Source organism: Nerophis ophidion, linkage group LG26 (genome assembly GCF_033978795.1).
Source record: "Nerophis ophidion isolate RoL-2023_Sa linkage group LG26, RoL_Noph_v1.0, whole genome shotgun sequence".
NCBI lineage: Eukaryota > Metazoa > Chordata > Actinopteri > Syngnathiformes > Syngnathidae > Nerophis > Nerophis ophidion.
The window spans coordinates 2,465,760-2,478,259 of NC_084636.1; the positions used below are offsets into that span (position 1 = coordinate 2,465,760).

Below are 12,500 nucleotides of genomic sequence, written 5' to 3' on the forward strand. Positions count from 1 at the left end.
AACATATCTGCAGCTGAGACATTCTCTGCCTGAGCTCTTCCACAGTGGTCACCCTCAGATTCTGCTGATGCCTGCTGAGCAGAGAAGCTGCTTAGAGGCTCAACCTTTCTCTTTTCCTCACCTTTGACCTCATCACCTTCACTCTTCACAGGGACACCAATCACCGGAAACTTCTCCAGGCCTCGAGCGATGCATTGTAGCTCCTCTTCCACTTTAAGGTGGAGGGGCGCCTCTGTCTCCTCCTCTTCCACTTTAAAAAGGGGGGGCTGAGGCTCCTCATGCTCCACCCTTGAGCTCCACTTTTGCAGCTCAGAGAGGGGAAGCATTTCTTTACAGACTTCTGCAGGACACAAAAAGACAAACAGGTTGATTGGAATATCATCTTGTCGTTTGGATATGTGGATACGACAAAAACGTCAGGTGGAGGTCTGGTAAGCTTTTTAATGGCACCTCAAGTAAGTTACCGTATTTTTCGGCCTATAAGGCGCACTTAGAATTCTCTAATTTCCTCAAAACTTGACAGTGTGCCTTGAACCCCGGTGCTCCTAATGAGTGGAATAATTTTGGTTGTGCTTACCAACCTCCAATCTATTATATTTGGTGCATGGTGAAATGATAAGTGAGGGTAGTAGATGGCAGTCACACATAAGAGATACTCATAGACTGCAATATGACTTAATAAACATATGTCCATCCATCCATTTTCTAACGCTTGTCCCTTTCGGGGTTGCAGGGGGTGCAGGACCCTATCACAGCTGCATTCGGGCAGAAGGCAGTGTACATCCTGGACAAGTCACTACCTCTTCACAGGGCCAACACAGATAGACAGACAACATTCACACTCACATTCACACACTAGGGCCCATTTAGTGTTGCCAATCAACCTAACCCCAGGTGCATGTCTTTGGAGGTGGGAGGGGCCTATCCCCAGGTGCAAGTCTTTGGAGGTGGGAGGGACCTATCCCCAGGTGCATGTCTTTGGAGGTGGGAGGGGCCTATCCCCAGGTGCATGTCTTTGGAAGCGGGAGGGGCCTATCCCCAGGTGTAAGTCTTTGGAGGTGGGAGGGGCCTATCCCCAGGTGTAAGTCTTTGGAGGTGGGAGGGGCCTATCCCCAGGTGCATGTCTATGGAGGTGGGAGGGGCTTATCCCCAGGTGCATGTCTTTGGAGGTGGGAGGGGCCTATCCCCAGGTGCATGTCTTTGGAGGTGGGAGGGGCCTATCCCCAGGTGCATGTCTTTGGAGGTGGGCGGGGCCTATCCCCAGGTGCATGTCTTTGGAGGTGGGAGGGGCCTATCCCCAGGTGCATGTCTTTAGAAGAAGCCAGAGTACCCGGAGGGAACCCATGCAGTCACGGTGAGAACATGCAAACTCCACACAAAAAGATCCAGAGCCCGGGATTGAACTCAGGACCTTCGTATTGTGAGGCTGACGCACTAACCCCTGTGTTCCATTGAAAATATAGAACATTACACACAGCACTCAAAAACCAATTAAAATGTTTTAGTAGGACTTTGTTAAGCTATGAAGCCACACCACTTGATGGATTGCACTGTGCTTCAACATAGGAGTATTATCATGCTGTAAAACATATAATCTGGCGTTTTTTTTTCACAATATTGTGCAAAAGCAACTTTTCTTACCTTCTAGTACCTGCTGATCCGTATTTGGGATCTGCATAAGTCCTGAAAATTTGCACACGCCCGCCTTTCAAGTCCGTGCCGACACCATAGTCAATCTTCTTCCTTTTTCTGTCTTCTTGTTATGGGACATTAGTTGTCCACTTTTGCCATTTCTAATATAAAGTAGTGTAATGTTCTTACTTATATCTGTCAGTAGACTCACCATGAAAACACTAAAACATACCGGTGTAGTGACTTTACATTATTCACCCAAGGAACTTTAGTAATTAGAGTTCCGGTCGGACGTTTTTTCACGGGACACATTTCCGGCGTTGTTGCACCGGCAACTACTGAAGCGATTGGCACAATACTTCAGGGAGCTGTTGAACCGCTGCACCCCCGGACATCAATCAATCAATCAATCAATGTTTATTTATATAGCCCCAAATCACAAATGTCTCAAAGGACTGCACAAATCATTACGACTACAACATCCTCGGAAGAACCCACAAAAGGGCAAGGAAAACTCACACCCAGTGGGCAGGGAGAATTCACATTCAGTGGGACGCCAGCGACAATGCTGACTATGAGAAACCTTGGAGAGGACCTCAGATGTGGGCAACCCCCCCCCCTCTAGGGGACCGAAAGCAATGGATGTCGAGCGGGTCTAACATGATACTGTGAAAGTTCAATCCATAGTGGCTCCAAGACAGCAGTGAGAGTCCCGTCCACAGGAAACCATCTCAAGCGGATCAGCAGCGTAGAGATGTCCCCAACCGATACAGGCGAGCGGTCCATCCTGGGTCCCGACGAGCGGTCCATCCTGGGTCTCGACTCTGGACAGTCAGTACTTCATCCATGGTCATCGGACCGGACCCCCTCCACAAGGGAGGGGGGGACATAGGAGAAAGAAAAGAAGCGGCAGATCAACTGGTCTAAAAAGGAGGTCTATTTAAAGGCTAGAGTATACAGATGAGTTTTAAGATGAGACTTAAATGCTTCTACTGAGGTAGCATCTCGAACTGTTACCGGGAGGGCATTCCAGAGTACTGGAGCCCGAACGGAAAACGCTCTATAGCCCGCAGACTTTTTTTGAGCTCTAGGACACACCTGCAGAGAGCGATCTGCCCACCAGCTGCAATAAACCAAAGGCAGGGATCAAAAAAAGTCATCATGACTGTGAAAATTCCAGCAGAAGCTATCAAAACTGACATAGAAACAGCTGGGAGGAGGAGAAAGTATCAGCACAGTGGAAACAACGAATCCTTATCAAGTTGCTGAAGAAGGGAGACCTCAGGGATTGCAGCAACTATAGAGGTAGAATGCTACTTTCGGCATAAGGCAAGTTTGTCAACAGGATTTAACAGGAAATGATGAAAGAGGCCGTCAACGCCAAGCTCAGAGACCATAATGGAAGACTTCGAGAGAAACAACGAGCCTGTCGCCAGCTTGCGCGTCATCGAGCAGCCGGCGCTGGAGTGGAACTCCGACCTTTACATAGATTTCATAGATTATAAGAAGGCATTCTGTAGTGTGGACAGAGATGGTGTGGAAAGTACTGAGACACTACAGAGTTCCAGAGACGATCATCATCCTTAGCAAATTTACCTACTGGATTGCCCACGCCGACCAGCTGTCCAAAAGCTTTGAAGCGAAGACCGAAGTCAGGCCAAGACGTCAACAACCAGAGCAGTCAAGAACTTCTAGGAATCAGCAGGAGAGCCAAACTCTGCCTCTTCAACTACAACGTGAAGTCAATTCTGCTCTATGATTGGGTATGTGACAGTTGCTTGCTGTCGTGAGGGTTCCCAGGACCATCAAGGAAGGACATTGCTCTCGTTTATTTTTTCAAATAGAGGAAGTCTTTCGCGCCGTCGTCGCTCCCGCTGCTCGCTCTTTAGTCGGCCGCGTCTTCGTCGTCGCCGTCTTGCGTTCTGTCGCTCTTGCTCTTCAGTCGCTGTTGCAGGCTCTCCACCTCCTTATCTCCTCCTTCTCCCCTTTTATACGCTGAGAGAAGATATGCACACACCTGATCTCGCTTGTAGCGTCGCTCCCGTTTGGTCGTTGTCATCTCTTCCTCCTTGCCGCCATCTTGGGCCGGGCTCCAGCGTGCCCTGCCCCACTGCTCGTTCGCCAGCTATGCCTCTCCACAGTGAACATGGCGGACTACACCATCAATGTAATAACAGAATTAAGCATTCTCCAACACCATTCTGAGGCGCATGTACAAAAATCCAGTGGCCGGACAAGATCTGGAACAAGGTTTTGTGGACAGGAACCAGGGGCTAACCAGATACTGCAGAGGAAGCGGGGCTGGATCGGACACACCCTCAAAAAGCCAGCATCAAACGCCAAGCCCTGGCCTGGAACCCGCGAGGAGAAAGGAAGAGAGGCAACAGGCGAGACACTGAGGCAGAGTTCAAGAAACCTAATCAACTGGACCGAAGTGGATAGCCAAAACCAGAGCGCGGTGGCGAAGTGGTCCTTGATGGCCTAGGCTCCACTTGGGGCCAAGGGCATAGGTGGCCATATAGATATAGGCTTGCCAACTTCACACACGTGGGCAAAACAGCTCACGTTTCAAATTGAATAATATAAAACATTTTAGTGATCCGTCAGTTTTTGATGCTTTTAAATGGTAGGACAATACCAGGATTGTGTTACACAGACAAATATGATGTCACATTTTCAGAAAGTGTCTTGACAGTAAAGTTCTGCATTTTTATTTCCTGTTGCTCTTCCGACCCGCACACTCATGTTTGTCCACCTGGTGCTTGTAAGAGAATCTTGCATTGCACGCGCTACAACTGAACGCTTTCCCGCCAGCGTGTATTTTCATGTGTGCTACAAGTTTTAATGGGGTACTAAAGCGTTTGTTGCAGATAGTACAAGAGAAAGGTTTGTCGCCGGTATGGATGAGCGTGTGTCTTTTCAAATGGCGCTTTCGTCTAAAACCTACGCCGCAGATTGTACAGGTAAACGGTTTCTCCCCAGTGTGTATTCTTGCGTGTTTCACCAACTGTGCATTTCGTACAAAGCCCATGCCGCAGGCCGAACAGGAATAAAGTCTCTCTCTCTGGTGTGCGTTTTCAAACTGGCCTGCTCGTGGAATCCTTTACCGCAGAATGAACACGTGAAAGGTTTTTCCCCAGTGTGTGTTCTCAATCAATCAATCAATGTTTACTTATATAGCCCTAAATCACTAGTGTCTCAAAGGGCTGCACAAACCACTACGACATCCTTGGTAGGCCCACATAAGGGCAAGGAAAACTCACACCCAGTGGGACGTCGGTGACAATGATGACTATGAGAACCTTGGAGAGGAGGAAAGCAATGGATGTCGAGCGGGTCTAACATGATACTGTGAAAGTTCAATCCACAATGGATCCAACACAGTCGCGAGAGTCCAGTCCAAAGCGGATCCAACACAGCAGCGAGAGTCCCGTTCACAGCGGAGCCAGCAGGAAACCATCCCAAGCGGAGGCGGATCAGCAGCGCAGAGATGTCCCCAGCCGATACACACGTGGCTTTTCAGGGACGGCTTTTGTTTAAAACGTTTAGCACAGTCAGAACAGGAAAAAGGCTTCTCTCCGGTGTGAGTTCTCACCTGTTGTGTCAGATTCACCTTTTCGAATAATTCTTTACCCCAGAATGAACAGATGAAGTGAAGTGAAGTGAATTATATTTATATAGCGCTTTTCTCTAGTGACTCAAAGCACTTTACATAGTGAAAGCCAATATCTAAGTTACATTCAAACCAGTGTGGGTGGCACTGGGAGCAGGTGGGTAAAGTGTCTTGCCCAAGGACACAACGGCAGTGACTAGGATGGCGGAAGTGGGAATCGAACCTGCAACCCCCAAGTTGCTGGCACGGCCACTCTACCAACCGAGCTATACCGCCCCCATAAACGTTTCCGACCCGGTGTGGACTTTCATGTGGCTTTTCAAGTATGGCTTCTGTTTAAAACATTTAGCACAGGCGGAACAGGAAAAAGGTGCCTCTCCGGTGTGAGTTCTCACGTTTTGTGTCAGATTCGCCTTTTCGACGAATTATTTACCACAAAATGATCAGATAAACCCCCCGGTGTGCAATTTCATGTGTCTTTTCAAGGATTGCTTCCGTTTAAAACAGGGGTGTCAAACTCAAATACAGAGTGGGCCAAAATTTTGAACGGAACAAAGCCGCGGGCCAAGGTTGAACAAATTAACTTTTTTAATTAGGGACCCAAACAAGTGAAGTGAAGTGAATTATATTTATATAGCGCTTTTCTCTGGTGACTCAAAGCGCTTTACATAGTGAAACCCAATATCTAAGTTACATTTAAAGCAGTGTGGGTGGCACTGGGAGCAGGTGGGTAAAGTGTCTTGCCCAAGGACACAACGGCAGTGACTAGGATGGCGGAAGCAGGAATCGAACCTGCAACCCTCAAGTTGCTGGCACGGCCACTCTACCAACCGAGCTATGCCGCCCCGCAAGTTTTGCATTAAATATTGAACAAGCAAGGCTTGTATAACTTTAGTGACATGCAAAATCCAGTTTCAAATAATGATAATAATAATTAAAAAAATATCAATGGCATATCAAATAAAATTTTAATAAAAATTGTATGCCTTTTTTTCTATTTGCAATCTTCTGAGGTAAATATGAATTTTTTTCCACAGGCTAATAATAAATTTGAAAATAAAATAACAATAATGAATGAACCAAACATTCAAGCCTTGAAGTAGCAAGAGAAAATGCATGAATAAAACGTTAATTATTGCTCAGTTTGCTGGAAGTTTCCCGGAAGAGTTAGTGCTGCCAGGGGTTCTGGGTATTTGTTCTGTTGTGTTACGGTGCGGGTGTTCGCCCAAAATGTGTTTGTCATTCTTGTTTGGTGTGGATTCAGTGTGGCGCATATTTGTAACAGTGCTAAAGTTGTTTATACGGCCACCCTCAGTGTGACCTGTATGGCTGTTGACCAAGTATGCCTTGCATTCACTTGTGCGTGTGTGTAAAAGCCACAAATATTATGTGACACGCTGTTAGTATGGAGGAAAAGCGGACGTGACGACAGGTTGTAGAGAACGCTAAAGGCAGTGCCTTAAATGCACGCCCCCAATATAGTTGTCCAGGTGGAAATCGGTAGAAATTCAGAAGAATGGTTGCCCCGGGAGATTTTGGGGAGGGGCACTGAACTTCGGGAGTCTACTGGGAAAATTAGGAGGGTTGGCAAGTATGAGTATTAGCGGTGAATGTGGTGTTACAGCGGCACCGACGCTGCAGAACACCGGCGGGCCAGCTCTAATGCTAAATTGATATTGCCTCAAGGGCCAAATTAAATTACACAGCGGGCCAGAGTTTGACACCATGGTTTAAAACGTTTAGCACAGTCAGAACAGGAAAAAGGCGCCTCTCCGGTGTGAGTCGTCGCGTGTCGTATCAGATTCGCCTTTTCGAAGAATTCTTTACCACAGAATGAACAGATAAACTTTTCCCCCCCGGTGTGCACTTTCATGTGGCTTTTCAATGAGCGCTTCCCACTAAAAGATGTACCGCACACTGAACAGGGAAATGGTTTCTCACCAGTGTGTGTTCTTGCGTGGTTAGTCAGATCGTGACGGCGACTGAAGGTTTTGTCGCACTGAGAACATTTAAAGCGTGTCTTGTCTCCATGGTCGGTGTGAGGAGAGTGCCTGGTGTCCTCACTGCCTGCAGCTGAGTGAGCTGCTCCACACTGGTCTCCCTCAGCTTCTGTCCTTGCTTGTTGAGCCCAGCTGCTGCTTGGAGGCTCCGCCTCCCTTTCACCTTTGTCTCCTTCATCTTCATTCTTCACAGACACAACAATCCCTGGCGACTCCGCCAGACCTCCAAGCACCTTTTGACTGGTGCTGTGCGGCTCCTCTTCCACTTGAATGCAAAGGGCCTCTGCATCCTCCTCTTCTCCTTTAATATGAGGAGCTTCTGGCTGGTCCTCTTCCACTTTAATGCAAAGGGCCTCTGCATCCTCCTCTTCCACTTTATGGTATGGGGTCTCTGCATCCTCCCCTTCCACTTTATTGCAAGGGGCCTCTGCATCCTCCTCTTCCACTTTATGGTATGGGGTCTCTGCATCCTCCCCTTCCACTTTATTGCAAGGGGACTCTGCATCCTCCTCTTCCCCTTTAATATGAGGAGCCTCTGCATCCTCCCCTTCCACTTTATTGCAAGGGGACTCTGCATCCTCCTCTTCCCCTTTAATATGAGGAGCCTCTGCATCCTCCTCTTCCACTTTAATATGAGGAGCCTCTGGCTGATCCTCTTCCATTTTATGGTATGGGGTCTCTGCATCCTCCTGTTTCAATATAACGTGAGGAGTCTCTCCATCCATCTCTTCCACTTTAATGCAATGGGCCTCTGCATCCTCCTCTTCCACTTTAATATGAGGAGCCTCTGGCTGGTCCTCTTCCACTTTAACGCGAGGAGCCTCTGGCTGATCCTTTTCCACTATATGGTATGGGGTATCTGCATCCTCCTCTTCCAGTTTAATGCAAGGGGCCTCTGCATCCTCCTCTTCCACTTTAATATGAGGAGCCTCTGGCTGATCCTCTTCCATTTTATGGTATGGGGTCTCTGCATTCTCCTGTTTCAATTTAATGTGAGGAGTCCCTCCATCCTCCTCTTCCACTTTAATGCAATGGGTCTCTGCATCCTCCTCTTCCACTTTAATATGAGGAGCCTCTGGCTGGTCCTCTTCCACTTTAACGCGAGGAGCCTCTGGCTGATTCTTTTCCACTTTATGGTATGGGGTCTCTGCATCCTGCTGTTCCACTTTAATGTGTAGGGCCTCTGGCTCCTCATCTTCCCCTTTAATGTAGGAGGGCTTTGGCTCCTCCTGATCCATCCTAAAACTCCACTTCTGCAGCGAAGCTCTTCGCCACAGACGTCTGCAGAACATAAGACAATAGGGATGTAACGGTGTTGTAAATACTACAGTTTCAAAATGCTCAGAATAATGCCATGACACGCGATGGGAAACGAGAACCGGGCGCAAACCCGTCGGGAAGCTCAGGCTAGTGGATCCTCGTGCAAAGCGAAAATTGGACGTTCAGACGCACTTTGGCTTCGCAGTCAAGGAAAATAACACAGAAAAGTTTTTTTACATTACCACAATAATATTGTACCATGGCCTTTATATCGTATGGTGATATCAAGATATTGTTACATCCTTACAAGACAAACCTATGCTTTGTAAAAGTGAAAACAATGACTACTGTCTAGTCTTTGGACAGAATGCAAACACACTAAAAAATGTTGAGTTAAAAAATAACCCAATTTTAACCCAACTGCTGGTTAAGGACAAACCCATTATTGAGTTATTTTATCTCAATACTTTGGGTTAAGTTGTTCAACCCAACTTTTGGGTTGAATTATTTAACCAAAAATTTGAGTTACGATAAAGCAATGTTGGGTTATTCCCACCCAGACTATTGCGTTGAATTATTCAACCCAAAGGTTGAGTTATACCAACTTAATGTTTGTTTATTCACAACCTAACTATTGGGTTTAATTTGTTGAACACAAGTTGAGTTATACTTACTACAATGTTGGGTTGTTGAATTGTTAAAAGGGGCTGTTTGTAGGGATGGCTACCTTTCACATTTGAGCCTACATGATAATAATTCCCAGTACCGATAAAGGTACTCAACGGTACCAATTTTTGGTACTTTTGTACACCTTAATAAATATTATTTTAAATAATAAAATCTAATTTTTTTTTAAATGAGCAGTTGTTAGATCTTGTTTTCATAGAAAAATTCTGCGCCAATTACTTTGTTGCCATTGAAAATTGCAACATTACCAAGAGTCACTTAGTTTGTCTGAGTCTGCTCTCAGTGCTGCTGGAGTGATGGCCAAGTGTTAGGGATGCAACCATTGGAAATTTTGTGTCACGGTTATTTTTACCAACATAATTGTTATTATAACCATATATTGTTGAATGTGTTCAAAAAGTACTTCACCCACACTGAAATCCTTACATTATTTTTTAAATATCTAAAATAAAAAGACACACTTTTAGAAAAGCCACTATTTTGCATGTTTTGTGTTTCACTGACTTGTTATGCCACTACTCTTGAGTTGCATGGTGGGGCCCCTCAGTACATCACTGACTTGTTATGCCACTACTCTTCAGTTGCATGGTGGGGCCCCTCAGTACATCACTGACTTGTTATGCCACTACTCTTCAGTTGCATGGTGGGGCCCCTCAGTACATCACTGACTTGTTATGCCACTACTCTTCAGTTGCATGGTGGGGCCCCTCAGTACATCACAGACTTGTTATGCCACTACTCTTCAGTTGCATGGTGGGGCCCCTCAGTACATCACTGACTTGTTATGCCACTACTCTTCAGTTGCATGGTGGGGCCCCTCAGTACATCACTGACTTGTTATGCCACTACTCTTCAGTTGCACGGTGGGGCCCCTCAGTACATCACTGACTTGTTATGCCACTACTCTTCAGTTGCACGGTGGGGCCCCTCAGTACATCACTGACTTGTTATGCCCCTACTCTTCAGTTGCATGGTGGGGCCCCTCAGTACATCACTGACTTGTTATGCCACTACTCTTCAGTTGCATGGTGGGGCCCCTCAGTACATCACTGACTTGTTATGCCACTACTCTTCAGTTGCATGGTGGGGCCCCTCAGTACATCACTGACTTGTTATGCCACTACTCTTCAGTTGCACGGTGGGGCCCCTCAGTACATCACTGACTTGTTATGCCACTACTCTTCAGTTGCATGGTGGGGCCCCTCAGTACATCACTGACTTGTTATGCTACTACTCTTCAGTTGCATGGTGGGGCCCCTCTGACATCACTGACTTGTTATGCCACTACTCTTCAGTTGCATGGTGGGTCCCCTCAGTACATCACTGACTTGTTATGCCACTACTCTTCAGTTGCATGGTGGGGCCCCTCAGTACATCACTGACTTGTTATGCCACTACTCTTCAGTTGCACGGTGGGGCCCCTCAGTACATCACTGACTTGTTATGCCACTACTCTTCAGTTGCATGGTGGGGCCCCTCAGTACATCACTGACTTGTTATGCCACTACTCTTCAGTTGCATGGTGGGGCCCCTCAGTACATCACTGACTTGTTATGCCACTACTCTTCAGTTGCACGGTGGGGCCCCTCAGTACATCACTGACTTGTTATGCCACTACTCTTCAGTTGCATGGTGGGGCCCCTCAGTACATCACTGACTTGTTATGCTACTACTCTTCAGTTGCATGGTGGGGCCCCTCTGACATCACTGACTTGTTATGCCACTACTCTTCAGTTGCATGGTGGGTCCCCTCAGTACATCACTGACTTGTTATGCCACTACTCTTCAGTTGCATGGTGGGGCCCCTCAGTACATCACTGACTTGTTATGCCACTACTCTTCAGTTGCACGGTGGGGCCCCTCAGTACATCACTGACTTGTTATGCCACTACTCTTCAGTTGCATGGTGGGGCCCCTCAGTACATCACTGACTTGTTATGCCACTACTCTTCAGTTGCACGGTGGGGCCCCTCAGTACATCACTGACTTGTTATGCCACAACTCTTCAGGCCAAGGTCTTCTCCCAAAACTCATTTTAAAACCTGTTGAGAGCTGGCATTCCAGACTAGAGCTCCCAGACTCTGGAACAACTTGCACCAGTCCCTCCGTGATCTTGACTGTGTTGACTCTTAAACATTACAAAACGTCTCTTTTCGTAAAGCTTTTAGTAAATGCACCTTTTAACTATCATTGTTAACCCACTTTGCAAAAAATATTTTTGGGACCAATTAGGTGAAGTTGCATAATTTCCCACGGCACATTAGTGTGCTACGGCACAGTGGTTGAAAATCACTGGCCTAAGTGCAGAAATGACAGTTAGATTGGTGGCTTTCGCCGCTAGGCTCCAGCCAACGGGAACATCATCATCATCATCATCATTTCTACCAAATAAGATCAAGATCTGAATCTGTGGAGCCGAGTTTTGTGGCGAATCATGGGATCAATGTTATGGCGTCATACCTCGCCCACATCTAATGGCGTAGGCTAGATTTGTTCACAATTTATCATCACCCAACCGCGACTCATTTGGCCAAAGTCCCTAGGAGGAGTTTGTTAAAAGTATGACGCCTTTCTTTTGCCAAACACGGTGGAAAAACAGACCTGAACTTGTGAAGCCGAGGTATAGTTTTGTGGCAAAGAATCAAATCAAAGTTTGGCGCCATGCAACGCCCACGTCTTATTGCGCAGGGAAAATGTTCCCAATTTCTCATCACTTATACGTGTAGTATCTGTAATGTTAACTGCGACTCATTTGATTAAAGTCCCAAGGAGGAGTTTGTTAAAGTACCACCCCTTTTTCCGCCGATAAATAGAAGACGAAAACCAAGAAAGCTGACTTTCTGTTCATTTTCAGGTATGGGCTCCTGAGACTTATATGTGCGTCCTGTCATGATAGACGTCTCTTGTGATTTTCGTGTTAATACGCAAAACTGATGGGAGGGGCTATTTTTCCATGTATCCAAAATGGATACATGGATGATACAGCAGAGGATTGGGAGAATGTCATGTGGTCAGATGAAACCAAAATAGAACTTTTTGGTATCAACTCAACTGGTGGTGTTTGGAGGAAGAAGAATACTGAGTTGCATCCCAAGAACACCACACCTACTGTGAAGCATGGGGGTGGAAACATCATGCTTTGGGGCTGTTTTTCTGCTAAGGGGACAGGACGATTGATCCGTGTTAAGGAAAGAATGAATGGGGCCATGTATCGTGAGATTTTGAGCCAAAACCTCCTTCCATCAGTGAGAGCTTTGAATGGTTGACCAAATACTTATTTTCCACCATCATTTACAAATAAATTCTTT

General features: G+C 46.6%; 1 protein-coding gene across 5 annotated transcripts in view; it reads right to left on the reverse strand.

The window, feature by feature from the left end:
* The window catches only part of LOC133543312 (zinc finger and SCAN domain-containing protein 2-like), a 23,219-nt gene that overhangs the window by 7,998 nt on the left and 2,721 nt on the right, over positions 1–12,500 (reverse strand). For 2 of the 5 annotated variants that reach the window (XR_009804348.1, XM_061887805.1), the window contains exons 2-3: positions 7,187–8,526; positions 122–340 (exon numbers count right to left, since the gene is read on the reverse strand). Coding sequence is in view for 4 of the 5 variants with exons in the window: in XM_061887805.1 (XP_061743789.1) it covers positions 122–340; positions 7,187–8,483 (1,516 nt within the window). In the remaining variant the exon portion in view is untranslated. Of the gene's footprint in view, positions 341–2,519; positions 2,756–7,186; positions 8,527–12,500 lie in introns of those variants that run through there. The other 3 variants (XM_061887806.1, XM_061887804.1, XM_061887807.1) reach the window with 3 other exon arrangements.